Below are 27,181 nucleotides of genomic sequence, written 5' to 3' on the forward strand. Positions count from 1 at the left end.
CTTCCCTGACCAGCTTACCACCATCTGGCATAGTATATCTTTACATCCCGCTAAGTGAGACAGGCTCAAATTACACTGTCTCCCTTTATAGACTCCACTCCATCAGTGAAATCTTTAACTGTGAGTATTTGCCTGCAGAGTAAACCTCCTACTCTCCAATATTTCAACTCTATCGTTCATGCCCCTTCCACACATTTAGCAGTTCTAAAAGCACCCAAGAGGAAGTGTTTGGAGAAAAATCTAGTTTTTCTCTCTTTACAATTGATATAAGTTTGGACTGGTAGCTAGTGGTTAGAGAGACACAAGAGATTTGTGGTACAATACACTAAATTTGTTCTATTGTATAACAAGAAGCACAGTGCAGGACAGAGGCAGGATACATGAAGGTGAACTGTGCATTGCCCTCCAACAAACCCCACCATCAACACTATTTTAGGCAACCAGATACATAGGCTGGGGACATACTAAAGGATTACCAGGACAATTTACTCCAGATTTGTCCATCCCAACAATCGAAGGGGAATCCCAGTTGGAGAGTTGGTCAGGACAACTGGTCAGGATAATCTGGTATTGTGAGGGGTTTCAGATTCAATCTTAATCACACCGATTGACTTACAGACTGATCTGAATATCAAATCTACAATTACGACTCGATATTTACCCTGAACAAGTCTTCTGTGTGTAATAATGATCATGGCATTAATGTTGTGGCACCCAATCTGGCGTAATGCTAGGTTGGGTGCCCCCCCACCCCAAGAGCAGCAGGCGGGGGCCCTCAGGTCAGACAACCTAAACTACCAAACCTATCCTTAACCCACCCGCCTCTTCATTCATCGTCATTCAGTGACATTAAAATCAAATACTACTTGAACTAGACGGTGCAGTGCACTCCATTCCCTTGCATCATTAATTGAGTGGCATAATAATAATTTAACTATAGGGCTAAAAGGACAGACAGAATGTAATGAAAGTCACAGACAGAGACTATTTGGCGCCATTCATTGCTCGATCAAATAATAAGCCCCAAATAAGACAAGTGTAGGTTAATAGCCAATCTGAGTGGAGTTTTTCCTGGGTATGGTGTTTGTTGCTGGAATAGCTAAACATCCTTGTGTAGCTACACTTACTTAAAAGGGAAAGCACAGTGGCACGGAGTGAGCCTATTAAGGCAATTTGTGCATTATGGTAGGACAGCATGCCTGTCATTATGCAAGGTCATTCATTCTGCTACAACAGTGTGGCTCTACAGAACCGAACCCGGCGCCAATAAAGTTACTTCTCCTCATTATTTTACGCTATGATTCCAAAAACATGAATTCCTAACAAAATCTTCCTCTATGTCTGCAAATCTTTTACCTGCTCTTATCTGTCAGAACCAGTATACTGTATGTCTGGGTTACATTTCTTCTCAGTCTCTTTGTCAATTCATGAAAGCTAACAACATTTGATGATGTAGACACAGAAACTTATTTACTGGCAATAACACACAGGTTCATTAACACAGGTGGCTGTTTATCCTAGTGTTGGGGCCTGGTTCATGAGATGTAGTGACAAGGCCCTTGCCGCCCGGGGGCCCCCTTTCTCTCGGGGGTGCGGGGCATTCCTTACATCAGTGGTTCTCAACCTGGGGGTCGGGACTACCCAGGGGGTCACAAGGTCGTTTTGGGGGTGGAGGGTCGTGAGATGATTTATGGGATAGGGAAAAAACATTTATTCTGTACAAATTCATTAGCATGTCTATTTTTTCTGGGGTTTTTTTTCAAATTTTTGCTTTTTTCTTGTGAAATACTGAATAGTTTTCAGCCTCTCCACTTCCTCTGATGATCAAATGAAACAAACTGAAAAGGGAAAATCATTCTCTGGCTGAACTGTTCACCATTCTGCATATGCAGCCTGTGATGGCGGGGGTCGCGAAACGGCATGGCTTCGTTTTAAGGGGTCACAAGCCAAAAAGGTTGAGAACCACTCCCTTACGCCACAGATTAATATGCACATTAAAGACCCCATGAAATGGCACCTTTACCTCCTTGATTTGATGCATTTCATGTTGAAACAGGATGTTGGGGCGGGACATAATGCAGTGAGGGATCAAGAGTCTGCAGGATAATCTCAGTTAAATTGCTTGCCTAATCGTCTAGTGTGACCATATTTATGACTGAGAGACTAAAATCTGTCATAATGTGTGATGCAATGCATTTTCCAAATCGGTTTTTAAAAGTCTTCCAGTGTGCCTCAGTTCAGTTAGCCTGAGCTGACACACCGGGAGCTGTCCAGTCGCCCCGGTGCTGAAATCCTTCTTGTAAGAGACTGAGAGAGCATGTAACCAGCGAGGGAGCTGTCCGCAACCCGCGGTGCTGAAACACTCACACAGCCCCCGTCTCTACAAAGGGAAGTGAGAAAGGGCGACTCCAAGCACATTAGTCCTGCTTCATTGGACCCGGGTCAGAGTTCAAGGCCCCGGGTCGCGCTGCAACAGTGAGGGGACTCTGCTGGTTGCACTGTCTCTCCCCGCGAAAAGCAATTTGTTTTCAGGGCCTTCTTCAAAAAGGCACCGCAGGGTGAGATGGGCATTTTTTATATTAGCCTCTGTGTTTCTTTCAAGGTGAGAGACAGGGAGAGAGGAGGGGGGGGGGGGGGGGGGGGGAAGACGGAGTTAAAAAGATAGAGGAATAAAGCGTCTGCTCACAAGGGAGACAAAGAAATAGATAAATAGAGATAGAGAGATCAAAATAGAGAGTGAAAAAATAAAGAGGGAGGGTGAGCACAGAAAAAAGGCAGAGAGCGATAAAACAACAGGGAGAATGGTAAAACAGAGAAAGAGAACAAGAAAGCTATGAAATAGGAGTGAGTTTTGCAAGTCAACACGGCGCAACGGCCATCGCCATGTGTCCTTGATATGGAAATCCTGGCTGAGCGTTCAGATCACATTTTGACAGTGTGTACTGGAGGCATCTTTTTCTGTCTGCCATGAGAGGTGAGCTCTGTGTTTAAAAAGCTGTGGCACACAGAGAGAGAGAGAGAGAGAGAGAGAGGGAGAGAGAGAGAGAGAGAGAGAGAGAGAGAGAGAGAGAGAGGGAGTCCCTGAGCTTTCGCTGTCCCCAAATCCCTCATACAGACAAGCTTGATCTCCATTCACAGGCACAGACTCCGCTCTATTATTCGTTTGAATAGCGAATCCACATTCGCCGGCTGTCTTACGGTTATCAACCTATCGTAAAGGTTTCATCAGCCAAAAGAGCCTCTGGAAAGCATGATACATGCGTCTTGTATCATGCTTTCCAGAGGGTGCGGGTCTTTAGTATGCTGGGTGGGTGAGCGTGGAGAGAGACTACAGCATTCAAATAGAAAGTACGCTACCAGTCAGAAGTTTGGACACACCGCATTTTTCTTTATTTTTACTATTTTTCACATTTTAGAATAACAGTAAAGACATCAAAACTATGAAATAACACAAATGGAATTATGCAGTGACCAAAAAAGTGTTAAATCAAAACTATCTTATATTTTAGATTCTTTAAAGTAGCCGCCCTTTGCCTTGATGGAAAGGCAAAGGCTTTGGAAAGAAATTCATACATAGGCATCAACTTCACTATTTATATTTGTCTAAGAAACTAATTTCAAGCATTTGGCTTTAAGGCTTTTATTTGGCAAAATGGCTTTAAGAGAAACTTTTGACTGGTAGTGTATATAGGGAAGGTCTGCAATGTGAATGCCTGTATTCATGTATTCAATTGAAGAATTGAGATATTTGCAGAATTCAATTCCAAAATAACAAAAAAAACCCCAAGATTTTTGATTCCTTCTCTTATAAAATGAGTGCTGGCATGAAAGTAAAGCATATTGTGGTTTATTCTTATAGTTATGAGGCATAAAACCCTTTCTTACAAAATAGTTTTTGAGGACAGACTCTTGTGTTTTTGAAAAATTGACTGATGAATTTCAGGGAGTTATGCTGTTACAAAATGCCACTGTATACATCCATTTTGTATTGAAACCCTTCATTTGTTAGATCACATGATGAGCACATACACACCCACTCCCCCACAGGGTCGAATGATAAATGTCAGGTAATGGCGCTGTCAACCTTCAACTCTCCCTTTCACTCTTCACCATTTAGATGCATTTCATGCCTTCAGCTGACGCTCTTATTCAGAACGACCTACAGCGACTGAGCAGGTAGGGATTCAGTGTGTTGTGTTCAGGGACACTTCAGCAGAGCACAAGGCTGGTGACGGTACATATGGGCTGTTGTGGGGATTGAACCTATGACCTCTCATTAACGGGTTGTCTGTCTAACCTGTAGGCCAACCTGCCACAGGCTTTAAAGATTTTATTACGTCTAATTACCTGTACACCCAATTAGGTTTCCTGGGAGAGTGAGAAAAATTGACTTGGCTTACTATATTTCACATCATCCTGGCAGGGTATTGAGTGAAGCTTTGCACCAGCGATAACCTCGTCTCAGAGGGACTTCACTTCTAAACTGTTGAGTTGGAGGGATATTGGGCAGCAAAATCCCCTCCACCCAGTTCCCTCCCATCCCCTCCTTCTCCATCCCACCCCCTCCTCCTCCGTCGCCTCGCCCCACGTGCGCTTTTTTCTCCGTCCGGCCCTTCCCTTCCCTTCTCTGTGACAGTACATTAGCGAATCTGCTTGGACTGAAGACTTCCCTCCCGGTCAAGGGGCTGTCGGAGCAGAGCCCGGTTGATTAAGATGGATGTGCGCGGCCCGGGACGAGGCAGAAACAGCTCACGGCCGACCCCCTCCCCGTCTCCGGCCTGACAGCTGTCTATAACGCTGCTGCCTCTACCTGTAAATTATACTAACGCAGTCTGACAAGCAGCCTGCCCCGCTCCCATAGGCAAGGCAAGGCAGCGGACCAGCAGTGATGATATAGCTGCATCGGGAAAGCGTGTTTGTGTGTGTGTAGAGGCACAAAGGTGATCGAGCACTCTAGACATGCAAACACACACAACCACACATACATACGTGCACACACACACACACACCAAAACCCCGCGCTCCCCTACACCTCAATCTTCTGACTTTCTCCTTTGAATATAAAGTCCGTTCCGCGGTCTAATGCTTCCCAGAAACGAACCCTCTTCAAGGCCAGATCGATGGGTGATGGCGGCCATGCATAATCTTAAAACATTCTGCACAGTGCGTGGTTTGGCTAAGTACCATGCCCAAGGTTTAATACTTCAAGGTTTGCTTAGAAGTCTAGTTTAGTCGGCATCCATCTGGAAGACTGCATTGGAACTTTCAAATAGGGAATCTATAACAAACACAAACAAAATAGGGGGGCTGGGGGCGCACCGAGAGCTAAGCAAACAGGATTAGGGAAACTCTATCCTTATAAAGACCGGAGACGTATACACACATCCCATCTAGGTGCCGAGTGGAGTGTGATTCGGAAGATTCAGAAGAAGATTAAAGCTCAGAAACGAAACATCGCCGTGTTTGTTTTTGTCACAATAATAGTGAAAAGGCAGACTTCCTTCCCAATTTTCTCTCGGGGTTGCATAGAGTTTATCTTACCTAATACCACTGTAATTTGTTGACAGATAATAATACAAGACAAAGCTATTACCAATTCATTCTGTGGTTGAAAATACATTATTTATCCTGCGATCTACAATTCTGTATCCGCTGACAGAAATGAGCCCAAGTCAAGTAATTCCTCTTTTAAATGATACATCAGCCAGAAGGCATCATTATGCCATTAATGATATATCATTCTGAGTATGTTAATCTAAGTGAAAGAAAAATACAATTTTCAGTTGCCTTTACAGTCACTGGCTGCAGGAACTGATGCACAACAAAACCCTTTGAGCGGTGTGGCTGATGTCGTGACCTTTGCCCTCTCACCTCTGTCTCCAGGAAGCGGCGCAGAGCCCTCTTCTTCTTGATGCTCTTGCGTCGGACGTAAACGGCGACGCTGAGCGCCACGATGACGATGATGAAGAGGCCGCCAATAATGCCGGCCGCTATCAGCGGCGTCCTGGAGAGACGGAGGAAGAGGAGAGTCAGAAATTAACTCTGCATTAAGAATGATGAAAACCATACCACTGATTTGAGCTGGCTGATTGTTTCCTGAAGCTCCAATAATGTTTCAGTGACAGGCGATGTGGGCATGAACTTGCTGTTACACCCAAAGACATCATTCCTATTGCTTAAATTTCAAGTTAAATTGATATCTTGACCCTGCAAACATATCTTTAGGATTTGGAATCAAGTCTCTATCTCTGTTGCATAGCTATGGCTAAAAAACAATAATCGTCTAATGGTGGAAATCCCAGATCACCAGGAAAATCAAATTAATTCTTCCGTCGGCCAAGGTCCATCTGTCCACCAAATTTAACAGAAATCCATTCATACGTTTTTGAGATATCCCACTGACAGCCAAAAAACACTAACAGGTGAAGAAATAACCTCCTTGGAAGAGGCAAAGGGATGACTAAGGTACGCCACAACTACAAGACGAAGTCACAGCTTTATCAGTGTGTGCAAGTGAGAGAAGAGGGAGTGGGGATAGAGAAAGCTTGTTTGCACTCAAGTGTATTGCATGTGTCACACACTTGAACAGTGGGTTCTTGCTTCTATCAATGACTCAGAGAAAGAGTAGCTTGTGTTTTTACAATTATTTTACTTTGTTGCACCCTTAAACCATGGCTGGCTACATGTATGGTCTCCCCCCCCCAACACACACACACACACACACGCACACACACACACACACACACACACACACACACACACACACACACACTCCTCCTTCTTCCCTCCTCCTCCTCCCTTCATTTTGCAGCTCTCCTTATCATTCCCCTCTCATTTTGTCTCCTCAGTTTCTTCCTGCACCTCCCTACGCTCACTAACAGCCTTCAACAATAAAATAACAACCACATACACACACACACACACACACGCACATCCACAGACACACACACACATCCACACAGGTGGTTTTTGGGGAAAGGGTTCCATTTCCACTATCCTGTTTCCAAATAGGCCAGCCCTACAGAGATCACAGCACACAGCTATTACCAAGTGACAGAGACTTCCATTTTCAGCGGTCAGAAGAAGAAGAAGAAGCCTTTCAGGGCTTGTGGGTCTCTTACTTGGGTCGAAGAAAGAAGAAGCTGCAGCTAACTAGTGTGCTGGACTGGATTTTCTTGTCTTTTAGTCGTGCGCAGTCGACTCTACGGCGGATGTGCCGACTGATCCTGTCTGAGCTCGAAAACTTCAATAAAAAGAGGTAAGAAAGAAGTAAACCTATCCTTCACAATATGCTTCTGACTCATCCGGGGAAATTCTGCTGGAGGCAAGCCTAAAGGTTGGAAGTTAAAAGCTCTTTCTCTTCACTAACGATGGCACTAATGCATTTGCCATTTTCATACCTCTTGTTTCTGCTGTTGTGCTTTCGCCACCCCGCTCCTCCTAACAAAAAATTTCAAAAAGCTTTGCTTAGCCTCAAACACTGACTTACGCCGGCTTAAGCATCAACTCCTGTCCTTCTCTCCCTCTCTCCCTCCTACTCCTTCCCCTCTTCCCTCCCTTCTTCATTCCATTTTCACCCTGTTATAGACGCCGGTGTCTTCTCTGTCCTTCCGTCTTTCAACACAGGCACATAGCATAAAATAACACCCTATTCTACCTGATACTTGGAGTTCAAAACACTAGTCTTTATTCGCCGTAGAGGCCATTAGCGGCTAATGGAAGACTCATGTACCATGGAGCTGGGGTAGCGCAAGGTGCCGCCGTGTTCGCCATATTGATTGTGGCGGTCCTAAAGAAGGGGGAGCTTGAAATTTACAAAGAGGCCCTGGGTTTCGATATAATGAGATATACAGCCATGTGGTGAATAATAATGCAGCGGTTTGGAACGATTAGGAAGAAGGGGGGAGAGGAGAGAGACAAGGAGAAAGACAGAGACGGGAAGAAATGAACATAATAGAGGGAGGGAGATGTGGAAGAGAGAGAGAAAGAGGGATATAAGGAAAGAAAGATATAAGATAGAGAGAGACATGGAAGAGCGAGAGAAGAGGGATTGGGATATAGGGAAAAAGAGAGATGTGGAAGAGAGAGAGAAAGAAGGATGGGGATATAGGGAAAGAGAGAGGCATGGAAGAGAGAGAAAGATGGATTGGGATATAGAGAAAAAGAGATGTGGAAGAGAGAGAAAAAGAAGGATTAGGATATAGGGAAAAGGAGAGATGTGGAAGAGAGAGAGAAAGAGGGATGGGGATATAGGGGAAAAGAGACGTGGAAGAGAGAGAGAAAGAGGGATGGGGATATAGGGAAAAAGAGAGATGTGGGAGAGAGAGAGAAAGAGGGATGGGGATATAGGGGAAAAGAGAGATGTGGAAGAGAGAGAGAATGAGGGATGGGGATATAGGGAAAAGGAGAGACGTGGAAGACAGAGAGAAAGAGGGATGGGGATATAGAGAAAAAGAGAGACGTGAAAGAGAGAGAGAAAGCAGGATGGGATATAGGGAAAAAGAAAGATGTGGAAGAGAGAGAGAAAGAAGGATGGGGATATAGGGAAAAAGAGAGATGTGGAAGAGAGAGAGAAAGATGGACAGGGATATAGGGAAAAAGAGAGATGTGGAAGAGAGAGAGAAAGGAGGATGGCAAGAGTGAACAGAGAGAGAAACAAAGAAAGACAAAGTAAGGAAGAGAGAACAAAGATCTGCAACAGATGAAGAAGAAAGAGAGAAAGAGAGACAGAAGAGACAGAGGAAAGAGAGAAATGAACGTATAAGGGAGGAAAACACGAGAAAGCGGGCTGGGAAGACAGAAAGGAGGAGAGAGAGAGAGAAACCCTAGAAAACGAAGCAAAAAAACAAAGGAATGAGAGAAAAGGGGGGGAGAGCGAGACAGATGAGAGAGAGAGTGAGACAGAAAGAGAACGAGAAAGAGACAGAGAGAGAGAGAGAGAGAGAGAGAGAGAACTAGGCACAGGACTTCTTTAATTAGGAGGAAAAGTTTCACGGCAGCAGAAGCGACGGCGGGGTCAGGAGACGAGACGGGGGAATAATGCCATTATAAGAGCAAGAGAACAACTTGGGGACCGGAGACTTTGGAAAAGCCTCCCGGAGGAAATAAGAAGCGCTCATTCTGTTTCCTCTCTTTAGAAGGAGCTCAAGACCTCTTTTTATGGGTTTGCTGGTTTGGTTAGATTCTAATGACTTTGTTACTCTTTTGAAATTGCTTTTATTGTGTAAATCACTTTTCTTTTTATGAGTATTTTTTTTAATAGAGGTGCTGTTTTTCCAGGCCGTTAAGGTTGTGTGGTCTCCTCTCTTGAAAAATACTTTGGAACTTTATGTCTAAGTCTTGCATACATAAAAGCATTATTATTATCATTATTATTAGTAGTAGTAATAGTAGTTGTAGCAGCAGCGGTACTAGTAGTACTAGTAATACAACAACTACTACTACTGCTACTATTGTAATCGTACTGTAATAATGATGGTAATAATACTTAGAATTCATTGGTGAAGCAATTTTCAACACAAAGTTACACATTTCTATGAGGAAACTAGTTGCTGCTTCTGGGTGAAAACCTCATACCTCCAAAATGTCAACTTTTCAGGAACTAAGAAAAAGGCCTTTTTGCTTGATTATCATTCATTTTTGAGTTTATCTGATGGGTTTTGGAAAGGTTTCCTCAAGGTTTCCTCAAGAGAATTTCCTCAACCTACAGAGGTTCATGCAATCCTTCAATAGAAGGTAAAAACTGAAAATCACCAAGACTTGAGACACAAGATTTCACATGACAACAGCAAAATTAAGTAGTTATAGTAATACAAAATTTAAAAAATGAGTACAAGGCAACAATTATTTTATACAAATCTACGTTAATAACTATCAAATGCAAGTTTATAAAACAAATTTCTAATATGGACTTAAATGAGCAGTAGCAGGACCTAATGGCAGGATCCTAATCCTACATTACAAATAAAGTATCCTGAGTTGTCTTACCTGTCCATCACCCCAACACAATCTTGGAGCCTCGGCCCGACGCACCTGCAGGGCAGAGAAACCAGGAGGTTCAGCCATTAAATCAGGCTCAGGTTATGAGTAAACCTCTTGTTGTCTTTCCTCCATGTCAATCACCTGTCACTGGGTAGGGACCTGTGGAAAATTGAATCCCAAGCACGGCTGACCACTTGTCAGTATGACAGAGGGAAGCATTCGGGGGGAAAAGGATTGTTCTTGTTTGTTTCATGTGATATTTAAATGGATCTTTGGCCTGAGAGAATCTACAAAATGAGGCAGCTGGAATACATGGTTTACTTCTCTAGTTATTGCCACAAAGACAGTAAATGAATAGTGACTATAGGGGCAACTACAACATGTTTCATCATCCTCAGCCACCTTAAATCACCATAGACAAACAGTCCATATTTTATGCTAGGTATGGATGATTTGTGAATGTTGTTGGTGATGCCTGACAAATCTGGGGGGCAAATATAACTGTATTATCATTTCTTGCAAAAAATCGTTTAATCTTAATGAGTGTTTGCAAACTGATTTCTTTATTGTGATTTTTGTGACCAGAGAACACATTCAGTTTCTGGCCAAAGTCATAAACCACTGGGAAAACATTGGAAAACAGTCAAACATCACGATCAAAGAAAACTAAGGCGCCCTTTCACTATGTATTAATAATTAACATGCCTTTAATAGGGCGGCAAAGTGACAAGGATACTTAGAAATATTGCAGAGGCTTTTTTCTTTTTCTTTTCCTTTAAGCGTCTGTCCCTCACTTCACTTTCAAAGCTGAAACATAAAAGCGAGGCTGAAAATTATTGGGTGTGATGTTGCGGGCTAGGTGTAAGTCTAATGTCAGGCTAGTGTAGGATTCATGTAGATGAGTGTATTCTGGGATGACAGGGTTTACTACCGAGCCTTCTGGGGGTGTTACATAGTTCAGCAAAACAGCTGTGATAAAACCAATCGAAAAACCCACTGCCTTCCACCTGAGCCGCTTTCCTTGAACATCCAAGCCTGGTTTCTACTCAGACCCTTAAACTATCCCTGTTGAAATTCCATACACAGGTGTACAGTGTAAAAGAGCACTTTACATTGGAGCTGTGATATTCTTGCGAGTACATTATGAACTTCCATTAAGCACTTATATAGTATTTCTGTGATCTTCTTCTTCTTTCTGTGAGTAACGCTTTTCCATACAGTGAATGAAGGCCATTGCGGTGTTAACCATTTTTGATTTTGATGCAGAAAGAATGACTTTGACTTTTGACTTTGATTCGGCGCCTCTTAGCACTGCTTTTGTCTACAACAGTCGAATCCGCTGGAAGGTAGTTTTGATAACGAGTTGATCAGTGAGAAGTGGAGGTTTCTGCCATAGGTAGGCAGCTACTGATTAGAGCGGACTGTTGGCTGCTCATTAATTCCAGCTCCTTGAGTGGGGGACTTTGAACAGCAGGATAGACACAGAAGAGCAGTGTGTGAATGTTTGGGTGTGTATGTGTGTGTGTGGGCGTGAGCGCACACCTGCATTTGTGTGTGTGTGTGTGCACGTGCATGCAAGACAGAGCAAATTGCACAGCAAATTAGGGGAGCGAGCTAACTTTGGAACTGAATCCGCGGCGACCGCGGCTCCTCCAAAGCCACTGCGTTGTCAATTAAATGGCGCACAAATAGCTAATTAGCGAGCAATCAGTGTCTGTATCCATTGTGTGTATGTGAGTGTGTGAGTGTGTGTGTCTGTGTGCGTTTTCTGCACACTTTCCTTTCTTGGATTAACTTGAGAACAAAGGAGTTATCTGACTGACAGTGAACAGTGCGAGGCAGGTACATTCTCTCCTTATCCAAGAGTGCCTTTAATGGATTTTATTGCCTTTAGATATTTGATACCTAACAGCATACTTTCTATCTTTCTATCAGTATTTGTTATATTTCTCTCTCTGTCTCTGCCTTGATGTTACTCCACAGCACTCACAGCACACACACTCCCTGTGTTGGGGGGGGGGGGGGGGGGGGGGGTTAAGGTGACATGGCAAGATAGAGGCGTTGTCATGCCGACGGCACCTCAGTGTTTGCAGAGTCAGGAACATGCTTGCCTGTGTGTGTGTGTGTATGTGTGTGCAAGCTGTCATACAAAGACACCCAGATGTAAGAGAGAGAAAAGAGAGGTAAGGGATGCAAGGAGAGAGAGCGAGGAAGAGAGAAAAGAGAGAGAAGAGAGGGACTACAACCGTCAAAAGAGTCTTGCCATCTCCCATCTATCCCCTCCTCCCTCTCTCCCACCCCTCTTCCCCTTCTCCTTTCAGTTCCACTTTATTTCCCCTCCATTCTTTATCCCTATTTCCCTTCTCTCTCCCTCCGTACCTCTTAACCCCCTCCCTCTCTCTCTAACTCCCTCCTTTCTTTAAAGCCACACTCGGCAACTTTGTGATTCGTCACTTCCTGCGCAAGGAGAAGATTTCCCATCGATGAAAATACCCAACGGCAAAATTTAATTTGGGCAATTAGAGCGAATCTATGGCATCTCAATTAAGGATGATGGGACGTTCCTCTCTGATGCAGCCCCCAATTAGTGATTTAGGCTGATAAGGTGGCTGCATTTTGGCATTAAAATCTTGTGTAGAGTAGCTTTAGCTCTCAGGCACTTTCTCTCCTTACTACCTTTCCTTTCTAGCTCCCTCTCTTCCTTATCTCCCTCCCTTTTCCCATTGTCTCTCTGCACCCATCCCTCTACCCATAGTTCATCTCCACTGCAGTCCACGTGGCCCCAAGGGTCAATGCATTCTGCCCCTGACAAAAGGACCCCCAGGATCCCGCCACAGGTCGGGGAGTCTGGGCGCTGGAAGATTGAGTCATCTTCTTCCTCTCTTTATTTCTCGCTCTCTCTTTCTCTCTTTCTGTTTCTCCATGGGAGGGAGGCGCTGCATGGCTGCGAGGCCAGTCGGTGGAATATTCGCGACGCTTTCAACGGCATGAAAGCACATACGCTGGGGATGAAGTACGAAGACGAGCAAGCGCTTAAAAGAAATGCACAATTTTTTTTTTTACACACAGACACACATCTCCATCTGACGCCCCCCCCCCGACTCCATTTCTTACCCCTGGGTGCAGTTGGCATGGCAGGGGTGGCATTCGTTGTTGGCCTTGGCGTATTTGAAGATAAAACTATTGGCCCCCTGCACGCCGTCGGGGCACTTCTTGACGCAGTTGGGTCCGTCTTTGAAGTGGAGACACTTTACACACTGGTCTGGGCCCTGGAAGCAGAGGAGGAGGAGGAGGAGGAGGAAGAAGTGGAAGAGGAGGTGGAGGAGAGGAAGGGTTAGAAAGAGGTGGGGTGATGAGGAGATGGGGAGGGCGGAGTATGGGGAGGAAGAGGTGGATGAGTAGGGAGCAGATGAGAAGGAAGAGGAGGAAGAGGGGAGAACGGGTAAAAGAGATTAACAAGAAAAAAAGAAGCGAGAGGGAAATAAGGAGAAAAAGAAAGAATATAGCAGGCAGAAAGAGAAAGAAAAACAAAATGACAGCCAAAGAGGGAACCAGAAAAGGACAAGGAGAAGGGCAGGAGAGAAGGGGGAAAAAATGGAGATTGAACGAGAAAAAAAAGGAGATGAGAGCAGAAAGAGATTTGAATAGAAGGAAATACAAACCTGGCGAATCATGTCAATTTGCTCGCTCCCCCACCGCAGTTACTGTAGCTAGCAGAACCCACATGGATTTCATTCAGTGATTTATAATGTCTTGAACAAAATTGCCTAGAGTGTATTCCGCTGCACCCCTGTTCAAATTGGCAAAATGCATAAGGAATCAGGTCGTGTCAAAGTACAGCGCACCGAATGTGATGGAGGAGTTGACAAGTGGTAACCGAGCATGAACTCAAATGCTCCGGGATTATGAATAAGTAAGATGGATAGCAGTGTGTGTGTGTGTATGTGTGTGTGTGTGTGTGTCTTTGTAGTCAGAGAGAGGGAGAGAAAGTGGGCATGTGTACTGTACGTGTGCGTTTGTGTTTGTGCATGTGTCAGGGTGTGTGTGTGTGTGTGTGTGAAAGTGTGAGGGTGTGTGTGTGTGTATTGATGATTTTTGCATGTATGGGTGTGTGTGTACGCGTGCATATGTGTCTGTGTTAATGCATGAGTTGCTGTCTTTCGGGCGCCGGGGGTTTTGACACTGCCCTGTATTGCTAACGATGGGCATGGTGACCTGATGGACAGCTTCTCACACTTTGACACATTTAGACAGCCACCATCAATAAACATTATGCTCACTTTGTGTGTGATTGTGTGTCTGTCGGTGTGTGTGTGTGTGTGTGTATACAAACGTCTGAATGCATTCAAGAAAGTCTTTGTGTATGTGGTATGTGTGTATTTGTGTGTGAGCGCCTGTGGATGATTGACTCTGGTGTTATTTACTACTGAACTGTGACCAGCATCCCAAAGTCAGCAGCCTCTGTGCATTCCTGAGGAGTCTCTCTCTCTTTCTCCATCTCCCTCTCTCTGTATCTCTCTCTCTCGCTCCCTCTCTATTTCTCTCTCTCTCTCTCTGGGGACAGCCATGAAAGGTTACTCACACAACTACTGAAATTCCACAAAACAGGTCATGCGACACATGAGGAACCAGATACAACTTTCTCTATCGTAACACCACAAACTTTAAAGTTACTCTCCATAGCTTACGGTGTACAGTAATGCAAGTGATTTAGTCTCACCTTGGACTGCGGCAGCCTCGAATGACAAAGGAGTATGTCTGTGTGTTCATGTGTTTGTGTGTGCTTGCGGGTGTCGGTGTGTATCTCAAGTGGCATTTTAAAGGGAAATTCTAACATTTTGGGGAGCCAAGGTGTGATTGGATCAGAGACTCTTAAGTGACTTTACGGGAAGGTCAGAAAGTAATCTCAGTTTGGTGTGTGTGTGTGTGTGTGTGTGCGTGTGTGTGTGTGTTTGCCAAAAGCATGCCTCCTACAGTAGCCAGAGTAGTTCATCATCCCTCCTATTAACCTACCATTCACCTTTGCAAACACAACACCTATATCCTCTGAATTTCTTTGCGCAAAAGAGACACACTACCCAAAAATAAGTTGGAAATCCATTACAACATGCAGAAGATCTGAGACTCTCTGGCACAGAAAAATGAGAGGAAGCCTTTTAATCTAAAAGGGAGAAAGTACGGTCATGCAAACGATTCAGGAGGGTCTTACCTGGCCGAGACAAGTCGCAGTGTTCCCATCCATCTTCTCGCATTGGCTATCACACTGCAGGCACACAGAACCGTTGGCAAACTCACGCACCTCCCTGATAGAGACAGATAGATAGATCGAGATAGAGATGCATGTATTATAGATTTGAGAGCGCAGCCACATTGAAATATTGATTAAAGGCCTACAGAAAGGGGTTTTGAAGTATGCTGTGTGCATATGAACACATGCTGTACATAGGAGCCTTTTGATTTGCGCACAACTTGTGACGCAGCACCATAAAAGCGAGGTTAAAGCTTCACTCGCTCATGCCCATCTCCATCCTTCCTTGCACTGCCTGTTAGTCTGCCCAGTGGAAGAGGGGCACGCGGGGGCAGCGAGCTGCCTAAGACTATTTGATCAAGTTAAAGGCTTAGTACGGTCAATATGCTAACAGAGAGGGCCCAATGAATAATGAACAGCTTTTTAAATCATGGGCAAACACTAGCGGACGCATGGAGGGAGTTATGATGGGAGGCAGGCAGGAAGGGCGGAGCTGGAGGGAGGAGAGGAGGGAAGGAGGGAAGGGAAGGATGGGAGAGAGGCCAGGAGGAGGGCAGGGACAGAAGTTTGCTTTGGACAGGGTGAGGGGGATGGGCTTGTAAGACAGGGGGGTTTGGGAGGATGAGAGGAAAGGAGGTTAAGAAAGGTAAGCATAGGAGAGAGAAAGAAAAAAAGGGAAGTCAGGGAAATTTGCTTTTCATTCTCTTATCAAACCCACGACTCCCTGCGGTGTGCGCTCAATGGAAGATCCACCACACCACTGATTTAGTCAGTTGGAGCACTGTGTAATTCATGATGGTCCTGTTTAACTTAGACTTCCAAAAGAATAGAGGTAAACAATGGAGCTCAATATTGGGTTTATACACCGCAATTACACCGGCAGAGAAGCTGCACAGTGCCTCGGGCCATATTGTGTGTGTGTGTGTGTGTGCGGACGCGCCCCCCATCGATAAATTCCTCTCTTGTTTGTGTCCAAATCAGCACATCATCTTCATCTTTGAAGTGTGTTCTCTCCAGTGAGCAGAGGCTGGCTGCTGTCAATAGCAACCGTCGCCGATCAAAAACACTTTTCACATCAGAGAGATCGATCGGCCGATGCAGAGGACAGACACTCTCGGAGGAGGATTCACCCAGTTACAAACAAGTCCTTTCTCACAGTAGAGGGATAATGAGAGTGTGTGTGTGTGTGTGTTTTGTTAATATGTATGTCTGAGGCTGCTAGGGTTTTAAAGCATGGAGAGGAGATTCAACGGATTCCTTGTGAGCTGTTTTTATATGATCTCATACTGTGAAAGCTGGATCTCCTGCGGGTATGCGGGTAAATTTTATGCATTTTCATGTGCGGTGAATTTCGGATGAAAATCTTTTAGACTTTGTGGTTCTAAAAGTTACAAAAAACGAAAAGACATATCCTGACACTCCCAAGTTCAACTGTATCACATTAAAGTGCAATGAAAGTGAAGATGAAATCCCAGATTTGCTGTTGCCAAGCTCTAATATCAGTGCATTTTTGGAGAGGCTTAATGGCTTGTTGTGTTCACAGGAGTTCCTCTCATACATTCAAACACATCGCAGGGTGCCCCCTTTTATAAATAACGTTTTCGATGGACTCAAAGGAACCTGCCATTGCTCTCCTTTACATTTCCTCTCGTCTTTCTTTCCCTCGTTCCAAAATAAATTAGATTTCTCTTCTGGAAGCTCTGTCCAGGGGAATCCTTTTGAAAGTGGCTGGGGCGGTGGAGAGATATCTCTTTTGTTGGATGGGTAAAAAAAAAAAAAAAAACACGGAGGAGAATGGGCGGGAGACAAAGACCTCGGCAGCGGTGCTCTCTGGGGTCATTTCCATTCCGCCGAAGCCGTTCCTCCTGATTGGCCCCCTTCACGGCTGGGCGTGTGCGCCGGCGCCCCGTCGGGGGACGGCCTGATGGGGGATTAGCCCTGTTTTAGCAGGAATTTAAGCAGGACTGCGGCCGCCATTCAGACCTCCAAACCTCTGGCAAGCCGCAGCCCAGCCAACCCACAAGAGCAACTTTTTTAATTAAACACTTTGAACGCCTCTCTAATCCGCTTCCTCCTTTTCCGCCCCCAGTGGACACCATCTCAGACGTTTTCTTTTCCTCCCTCGCGCTCCTTCTCTCTCTCTCTTTTTTCTCTTCCTTTGTTTTATTCAACAGACGTATAAACTGAGGGGAATTAGCGCCGTTCCTCATTAAGAATGGAGACGTACAATGAGGGCGAGCCGAGGAATCTTAAGGTTTAAAACCATTAACCTGAAAACATACTTAATGAGCTAACACTGAATTCTATAGAGATATACAATGCAGTACAATGGATACAGAACAAAGGCAGATATTTAAGTCAATCTATGCTATACCAACCCCAAGACACAGGAACTAACCTTTAATCTAATGAGGACAATGGCTGAAAAAGGTAAACATATTCCTTTAACCGTACACAATGGTTGGAAATGTCCTGCTGTACATTTCTATGTGCAAACTGAATTAAACTAAATGAATGGTTTGAATGGATTCTCGAGCGTGTTTCATATTTTGAATTAGCTTGGACATTAGGTTAGTTAACCATCCAGGCAGTGGAGAAACACACGTTTGGATGCTACTGCTTGGTGCAGACAATCATGATCTTGTTTGATACAGAGCCATTGTTTTGCTTTGATTTGATTGGCTCACTGTCAGAGAGCGTACGGCAGTCAGCAGGGACAAAGTGTGAGGACAGGCAACGACCAAAGACTGTTAATAACTGAGGCGGTAGTGTCTCAAAAAGTGACCCTTATTGATTTATCTGGATCTGGCGCATGGCGGGTGGTCATTTCTGACCCCGCGGGAAACGTTTTGGTTCAGGACAGCGACACAGAGCAAGAAAACAAGCTTGCAGAAGGTTACTTACTATGCACTCCAGTGACTGACAGTATTTACAGTATATATGGAAGCAGCGTGCCGCAGCCGCAGCCGCTCTCCGCCACGCGCCTTTCCCTCGCTAGTGTTCTTCAAAGCTTTCGCTGTGAGCTGTTTTTCCCGGCAAACTTCAAAGCTCCCCTCCCACAAACGGCGCCGGGGAAGGACCGGCAACAAGTCAACATGACCGAGGGTTGCTCGCTCTCTCACACACACACAAACACACACACACACACGCACGCACACACACTCCCTCCTCCTCCTCCCCCCCCCCCGGGAAAAAACACTAACTTGACATCACCGCCGGCGAGAGTCATATTTATCTTGCGGCAGACGCTGCCGGTACATTCTTATTTTAGATGGATCTTTTCAAGTGTTGTGATTCACAACGTCTCCTGGTTCATTCAAGAGTAGCACAAGAGGCTGGAAGCTACGACTACAAAGATGTGTTTTTTCCCCAGGTGAATCAGCACTGGTCTTTTTGATGTGCCTCTCTGCGGCATAAAGCGATGACCTGAATGCAATTATCCTCGGTGAAAACAGAACATCAATGGATTGCGAGGACACTCTAAGGGCCCGCGTCGCAAATGTCAGTCATTTCACAACTCAGTGCAGTAAACACTCATCTTTGTCAACGCAAATGGGCCACAGAAGCAACAGTTCTAGCTATGCTATGTGATATATTACATCCAAACCGTCCCGGGACTATGGATGTTACATGTAGCCGAAAGATATTCTTTTAACTGCTCACTTGTTGGGAATTCCTTATTGGTACATCTCATTACATTCATGCTATGCCAACTGCCAATTAGACTCTCCTCCTCCAGAGCCCTTGCGGATATTTTGACTTCATTCTCTGCATCAGAGCTGTTTAAACTCGTTTTATTTCCTCTGATTGTAATGTATGGCTGTATGCAAGGGGAATGAATGCGCTCCCAGGGATCTGTAATGATCTGATGCACATGAAAATGCTCGATTTTGGATGAGCTTCACAGATTTCTGCCAAGTCAAGTCAAATCAAACATACTTACACAGCACTTGTGTAACATAAATAAACAAAACAAAAAAAAAAAAGGGGCATGAAGAAAGACAAAAAAGCAAGAGATAAAATGGACAGAACGGACTCCTCACCCGTCAAAGAGGTTGCAGGACTCCACGCAGATGCGGCCGCGGCTGAAATATCTGCAGGAGAGACACTGGTCGGGCCCCGGGCCCCAGCAGCCGGCGTCCGAACACATCCGGTCACACACCATGCGCTGCTGGCCTGTGGAGGGGGAGGAGGGGTAACATGCGCATGAATGGTCGAATACGCTCACACACATGCTCCAAAGCATAGTACACATACAGACATACATGCACAGACACATACGGGCCTGGGGATACAGACCGACACACTTACTGTCTTACACACTTACTGTATACAGTAAGTGTGCAAGACAGTAAGTGTGTCATATACTATATATATTGTTTTACTCTGTGTGCCTGTGACTTATAAGCCACAGGCACACAGAGTAAAATGATATAAATAGCACATGAGGGAGAAAACTGTTCTGGATTGACCAGTAATTCAGGGAGAGGAAGTGAAAATTATCTGATAACAAGGTGTTATGAACAACCTAATTTACAGGTTGGAAGTGTCTGTGTGTGTGTGTATATTGGCATCTATGCTTGTAAGCCATGTGTGTGTGTGTGTGTGTGTGTGGGCTGTGACAGTGCATCAGTATTCCCCACACCTCTGCCATTAAAGACCGCCGCAACCAAAACCCTTATCCTTTTTCCAGTGGAAGCATAACAATCAATGCTGCCGCTGTTCATGGCACACGGCCTGTCCTCCGGCCGGTGAGTGACACCCGTGTCGCCCGGCGGGGGCCGGCCCCCCGGTTGACGGTCGATGGTGGATGTGTGTGTTGGGGGGTAAGCCTAATGAAGAGGCCTGTGTAGGGGCCCATCGATCGATCTCTGACACAGACCGTGCTCTCATTAACTGGCTAATGATATCAACCGCAACCGCAGAAAAACTACGGTGGCCCATGTCTGTTTCTGTCTCCTTATCTCTGTCTCTCTCTCACTCTCTCTCTCTCTCTCTCTCTCTCCTTCCCCCTTTCTCAATTCAATTAGCTTTATCGTCACAACAAGCAGAAACTGACAGAAACATGACAGACATATTAAATTCAACAAGAACACTAACCAAGCACGCAATATATATAATATAATAGTATGCAATATATCTGCATGTCCTTAGGTTATTGATGGATAATAATGATAGTATCAATATTTCTATTTATTTGCAATATTAATATATTTTTCTCAATATTACACTACCAGTCAAAAGTTTGGACACATCTGATTGAATGTACTATGTTTTTCATTATCTTAAAGCCATTTTGATCTAAAGGCTTATGCTTAAATGCTTAAAATTTGGGTAACACTTTCTATGAAGCCAGTGTCTATAATACATTATAATGCCATCATAATGCATTATAAGTATAGTTATAATCATGCATAGACAGTTATAATGTTTTATAACATTATAAACACATTACTTACAATCTGTTATAAAGCTTTTTCATTACCACTTAAATGAAAAAGCTTTATAACAGATTATGAGTAATGTTATAAAACATTATAACTGTCTATGCATGATTATAACTATACTTATAATGCATTATGATGGCATTATAATGTGTTATAAGTATGATTATAATGTATTATAGACACGGGCTTCATAGAAAGTGTTACCGAAATTTGTTTCTTAGACAAATATAAATAGTGAAGTTGATGTCTATGTATGAATTTCTTTTCAAAGCCTTTGCCTTTCCATCAAGGCAAAGGGCGGCTACTTTAAAGAATCTAAAGTATAAGATAGTTTTGATTTATTTAACACTTTTTTGGTCACTGCATAATTCCATTTGTGTTATTTCATAGTTTTGATGTCTTTAATATTATTCTAAAATGTGAAAAATAGTAGAAATAAAGAAAAATGCATGTCCCAACTTTTGACCGGTAGTGTATCTCTCTCTCTCACACACTGTTCCTCCCATTAGTAGAGTTCATTCCAATTAACTCTCTATCTCTTGCTCTCTGAGTGACACATCGCGGTCAGTTTCCTGCATCTGCAGCTAAGCCACACGTAAACCATCCATCATTCCATCAGGAGTCCATTTCCCTCTGTCTGACAGTGAGCTTAATGCACCTCTGTGCTGCTAATGCACTGCTAAGCTCAGTGTCCCTAAAAAAAATAAAAAAAACACAGAATGAGTAATTTCCACACACAACCCCCCCCCCCCCCCCCCCCCCCCCCCCCCGCCCTCTCTCCCTCACACACCCCAACCTGAAAACCCTTTGATAAGCACTTTGTTCGAAGCAAGCTGAATCAGGGCTTTCATGGCCACGGGGCGAGGGACGCCAGTGATGCCGTCGCCATGGAAACGTGCGTGCGTGTGTGTTGGGGGACTGGATTTGCTGAGATACGCGGGGCATCCGAGTTTGGAATTAATTGGACTACTAATGGGAGAGGAAATAAGAGAATAGGAGAACTTAATAGGTGTTTGCTTAACCTTTGTATTTGGGTAAAGATGGAGGAGTATATGTGTGTATGTGTGTGTGTTAGTGTGTGTGCCTATATGTGTTTCCTCATGCACCTTTGTACCTGAGAGTGTGCATCATTCCCTGCATGATTACATAGGAGTGTACGTCAGTGTGTGCACGTCTGCATGTTTATCACAACTTTATATATAAAAGTTTCATTCCAAAATGTGATATCTACATTTAAAACAGTGGCACATGACTGGTAGGACAAAAGGAAAACAAACAACATGCCTGGTAAAACTTGAAAAATTGATCCTTGCTACTTTAAGTGCTTGGTTGACTAAATGATACCACTTTTACATAATATTTTAAAGATATTCAATTAAATGGTTTCAGCCCAAAACACTGTATATCTGGTTGGGAAGAATGTTGCCAACTGAAAATTCATTAGTCAATATTGCAAAAGCTAAAAGGTCTTAAGACTTAAGACAACTTTAATAGTAACATGCAATGGGCTTTGGTTCCATGTGATTTTGTCAGAGTATGAGCAGATTTTTTGCAAATCTCAATTTGGGAATGAAACTCAATTATTACTCAATTATAAATTCTGAAGTTCAGGTCCTGATTTTTCATGCTGGCACACTTCACACTCACTGCATTCCTTGGGGTCTCGGTTGTTGCGGATGAGGACTTTCTGGCTGGGCGTCCTGAACAGCGAGGTCCAGTTGACGGTGTTGTAGAAACACAGGCGGCTGTTGTTGAAGATGTAGACGCTTCCTGCGCTGATCTCATCCAGCGACTGGAACTGCAGCGAGGAGATCCAACGCTGCTTCAGGATCAGCAGAGAGATACCACTTCCACTGCAGGAGGAGAGAGAGAGGGAGGAGAGGAGAGGAGGAGGGAAGAGGAAGAAGATGAGAAGGCCGAGGAGGAGGGAGAAAAAAGAGAGCATGAAAGAGAGGAGAGGAGAAAGAGGAAAGAAAGGAGTAGAAGGTGAGAGAGGGAGAAAAGAAAGAGGGAGGGGTAGGAAAGAGAATGCAAGAGAGGAGTGAAAGAGGGAAAGGGGAGGGAGAAAGACAGGAAAAAAGATTCAGAAAAAGAGACAAAAAGCATGTGAGATGCCATAATGAGCAACGACCAGGAGCAGGGAGAATGAAGGAAACACAGAGGAAGAGGAGGAAGGAGGAGGAAGAGGAGGAGGAAAGAGAAAGGAGAAGGAATGGGAAGGAGGAAGGAGAAGGAATGAGGAGGAGGAAGGATAAAGGAAGGAGGAAAGAGAAGGAAGGAGGAGGAGGAGGAGGAAGGAGGAGGAGGAATGAAGAGGAAGGAAGAAGAGGAAGCAGGAGGAAAAGGAAGAGGAAGATGAGGAGGAAGAAGGTGGAGGAAGGAGGCGGAAGAAGGAGGAGGAAGGAGTAGGTAAAGGAGGAGGAAGGAGGAAGAAGGAGGGAGGAGGAAGGAGGAGGAGGAAGGAGGAGGACGGAGGAGGAGGAACAGGAAGAGGAAGAGGGAGAAGGGGGAAGAAGGAGGAAGAAAAAGGAGGAGGAGGAGGAGGAGGAAGAGGAAGGAGGAGGAAGGAGTAGGTAAAGGAGGAGGAAGGAGGAAGAAGGAGGGAGGAGGAAGGAGGAGGAGGAAGGAGGAGGACGGAGGAGGAGGAAGAGGAAGAGGGAGGAGGAGAAAGAAGGAGGAAGAAAAAAGAGGAGGAAGAGGAGGAGGAGGAAGAAGAAGGAGGAATGAGGAGAAGGAAGGAGGAAGGGGGAGGAGGAGGAAGAAGAGGAGGAGGAAGAAGAGGAAGAAGAGGAAGAAGGAGGAGGAGGAGTAAGGAGGAGGAAGAAGAAGGAGGAATGAAGAGGAAGGAAGAAGAGGAAGCAGGAGGAAAAGGAAGAGGAGGAGGAGGAACGAGTAGGAAGAAGGGGGAGGAGAAAAGAGGTGGAGGAAGAAGAAGGACGAATGAGGAAAAGGAAGAGGAGGAGGAACGAGTAGGAAGAAGGGGGAGGAGAAAAGAGGTGGAGGAAGAAGAAGGAGGAATGAGGAAAAGGAAGAGGAGGAGGAACGAGTAGGAAGAAGGGGGAGGAGAAAAGAGGTGGAGGAAGAAGAAGGAGGAATGAGGAAAAGGAAGAGGAGGAGGAACGAGTAGGAAGAAGGGGGAGGAGAAAAGAGGTGGAGGAAGAAGAAGAAGGAGGAGGAAGGAGGAAGCTCTGAATGGCGCTGCAGTAGCGCTGAGGTGCGAGTTCATCGCCGGCGTTTAGAAAACCAGGCCGGATCCCTTCTGAGGGTGGCAGCCGATCCCTCCGATCTGCCACTTGTAAGCGAACACAGAACCTGTTATCAAAACAGCGCGAATCAAAGCCGCGTGACAGCAGCGCTTCAAAGAGGCTCCGCACAGAAGAACACAGACCGGCTGCTCATTAGCTCCAACCATGAGCATCCCAACACGGGAGAACATGGGAGAGAGACACAGAGAGAGAGAGAGAGAGAAACAGAGAGAGAGAGAGAGAGACCTCATTCTGAACAAAGCCAGCTGAGAAGCAAAAGAGAAGTGTGTGCGCGTGTGTGTGTGTAATTGCACATGTGTGTGATGATGCACATGCCTGCTGCACATATGAACAAAACCTTCATGTTGGATTCAAAGACGTAAAAAAAAACATGACACAGAACATGACCCTCACTTCTCGGAGAAGATGAATGGGAGATAATTGGTGCCAAGAGAGCGGTTCTCAACCTGCGGGGTCGGGACCCACGAGAGAATTTATGGAATCTAAAAAACACTAATAATTTCCCTAGTACAAATTCTCAAATTTTTAATGTGATGAATGCCCTTATTCCGGTGAAATAATGAATATTGATAGATGATAACTGATAGAGATTACCATGTGGTGTCAAAGTTCACCTTTCTGCCTATTTACGCCTGCAACATGGAGCTGAGAGAAAGCATCGCTTTGTATTTTACTGTTGTGAGCTTCAGTGCAAAAGGTTGAGAACCACAACAAACTTGGAAGAGAGCTAGCCTCAGTAGAGGAAGATAGCTGGTAGATAGATGCTCAATAGACAGATAGATAGAGCAGATGGAGTATGAATAGGTCTCGGATATAACGGCACGCCATATTTTCTAAAAAAGTGAAGAGGGGTAGCGGGGTGGAAGACGGAAAGGTCACAGGTTTGATTCCAGGAACAGTTTGTCCATCAACAGCTACGTTTCCGGTAAAAGCGCCCTTGGCCAAGATCTGAACCTGCTCAAAAGCTAAAAAGTCAAAAATCAAAAAAAAGCCTTTATTTTCTTTTTCAGTGGAATGCAAAATGGTTTAGAAAAATGCACCGATGCATTTCAGCATGCCGGTCTTCCTCAAGATGCGATGCGATAGCCGGTAAGAAAGAGCTGAGAGCCGCGGATTCATCAAAGACTTTCCTTTGCTATATGGATGTACCATTCGTAAATGAGCCGCTGTTATAACTTTGAGGACAAGAGAGAATTCTTAATCTGTGCTACTTAGGATGCTCTATTATTGAAAGGTTTTTCTCTGAGGATAATTTGGAGACTTTGGGTGTCAGCTTTGGGTCTCAGCTGTGTCTGAAGTGCATTAACATGCCTGGCAGCCTTCACACGCACCTGTAAAGAGATCTGCCTCCGATGGTCCGCAGGTTGGAGAAAACGCTCAGATCCGTCATGTTCTCTGGCCAAGACTGGATGTTGAGATAACCTAAAAACCAGAACCAACATGTGCTCATTAACAGCTTCATTAAAGCAATTCTCTTTCCATTCTTTTAACAGTATGTAGACAGCAATCACATACTGTACTGTGATTGTTCAGTCTTTATTAATTGTCCAGTAAAAACCAGAAGGGTGAGGGGAAAAAAAAGAAAGAGGGTGGGGGGTATTTGATGAAGGAACACAAGAATCATGAATGAGAAAGTACAAAGAATCCCTTTGTTTTCCACATCCAGATGAAAAGCACTGTTGCTATTGGTCGTGGAGTTTCTCTGCCTCTGTGAAGTTCAAGCAAAGAACCCATTTCTTTATAGGAAATGCGTTCGGAAGAGACAATATACCCTAATTAAAAGAATGGATTTAATATCCAGCATAATTTGTCCGGTTGCACTTGCCTTTAATGACAGATTATATCAAATCAGCATCTGTGGAAATGCACATTAAAGGGATAGAGCAGGATGTGGCAGGGCTAGAATGGCCATTGCTCTTTCTTATTGCTTGGGTTTTCATTATGAAAATGCAGTTTCACTCCATTAGCTGTTTGGCTCAACTGCAAGTCGCAGTTTAATATGACAAAAGGGTTTGTATCCAAGATATTGCTCATCCCTTAAGGCCTCTAATAGCCAATGAATAAATACACACACAAGCACGCCCACACACACAGCCTAGCATATGCACGCATGGCTATACAGACAGGAATGCGCATACACATACACTATAATGTAATATATCCACTAATAACCTTTCCTGAGTTCACTGACAATAGAAAAAAGCATATATTTTCTTTCCTCTTTGCTCTTTCTCCTCTTCTCTCGCTGCCTCAGAGAGCGCATAATTCACACACAGGCCGCGTAATAATATTGTTTTGTTTGGTCAATTTCTCCAAGGTGACTGCAGTGAAGCCCCCGCTCTCACCTGTGATCTCCTTCACAGTGCGGAACACATTGAGACGCTCAGGGTCCAAGGCTCCAATACCATGATACATGTCCCTGCAGTCAAAAAAAAAGAAGAGCGAGAGAGAGAGACAGAGAGAGAGAGAGAGAGAGAGTGAGAGAGAGGCACATTGTATTTCGACTAAGCTGCAATCCTCATGTTTTTCTTTCTTGTTGCAAAAAATAATCACATATAGATGCAGTAAGACTTTATTTCTAAAAGGTTCTTTAGGTCCAAACATTTTTGAAAATTGTGAAAATATCCAGCAACGTCATGCATGTTAGAGACACTCTAAGCTGGGAGCTAAAGGGCATTTCACCGGTAGTTTTTAAGGGAAGAGGGAGTGTTTCTCATTCACCTTCAACTGTTCGGTTACAAGTCCACTTCTCTAACCTCTTGGCCACTACCCCTAAGTTTAACCTTTTTCATTTCAGTCATATTCTGAAATGATTTTATGATGCAATCATGCATTTTTATAAATGAGGGATCTGTACCATTTTACTGAATGGAAGTTTATTCCTATAGGGTTTTAAAATTATGCCTGCACCAAAGGCTTAATGTTTAAGAGTTGGCAAGAACAAAACTAAAGGGACCACTCACTAATCGCTGACTGCAGGCACTGAGTATTGCAGAACCAATGCATATTCAGCATATCAGGTTTGTTTTATCCTATTTAGGTGCCAGATGGTTGCACTTTGCCATAGGATGATATGCTTATCTCAAGATACAATTCGATATGCGATATGAGTTTCATGATTCAATACAATCACGATATGATGCAATAACTAAAAGCTCAATGACAACAAAGTCTGACTGTGCAGAGTGATGATTATTTCTGAGCCACAAATATTTCCTGTAATGGCATTGGCTTGCTAG

The 27,181-nt window shown here is 44.4% G+C and overlaps 1 protein-coding gene across 1 annotated transcript in view; it reads right to left on the minus strand.

The window, feature by feature from the left end:
- Nucleotides 1-27,181, minus strand: part of LOC139912951 (receptor tyrosine-protein kinase erbB-4) — a 139,879-nt gene that overhangs the window by 46,754 nt on the left and 65,944 nt on the right. Inside the window, exons 10-17 of the mRNA XM_078291242.1 lie at nucleotides 26,288-26,361; nucleotides 25,274-25,364; nucleotides 22,324-22,523; nucleotides 19,273-19,405; nucleotides 15,191-15,284; nucleotides 13,096-13,250; nucleotides 9,988-10,032; nucleotides 5,872-6,004 (exon numbers count right to left, since the gene is read on the minus strand). Coding sequence (XP_078147368.1) covers nucleotides 5,872-6,004; nucleotides 9,988-10,032; nucleotides 13,096-13,250; nucleotides 15,191-15,284; nucleotides 19,273-19,405; nucleotides 22,324-22,523; nucleotides 25,274-25,364; nucleotides 26,288-26,361 — 925 coding nt within the window. The remainder of the gene's footprint in view (nucleotides 1-5,871; nucleotides 6,005-9,987; nucleotides 10,033-13,095; nucleotides 13,251-15,190; nucleotides 15,285-19,272; nucleotides 19,406-22,323; nucleotides 22,524-25,273; nucleotides 25,365-26,287; nucleotides 26,362-27,181) is intronic.

This window comes from Centroberyx gerrardi, chromosome 21 (assembly GCF_048128805.1).
Source record: "Centroberyx gerrardi isolate f3 chromosome 21, fCenGer3.hap1.cur.20231027, whole genome shotgun sequence".
NCBI lineage: Eukaryota > Metazoa > Chordata > Actinopteri > Beryciformes > Berycidae > Centroberyx > Centroberyx gerrardi.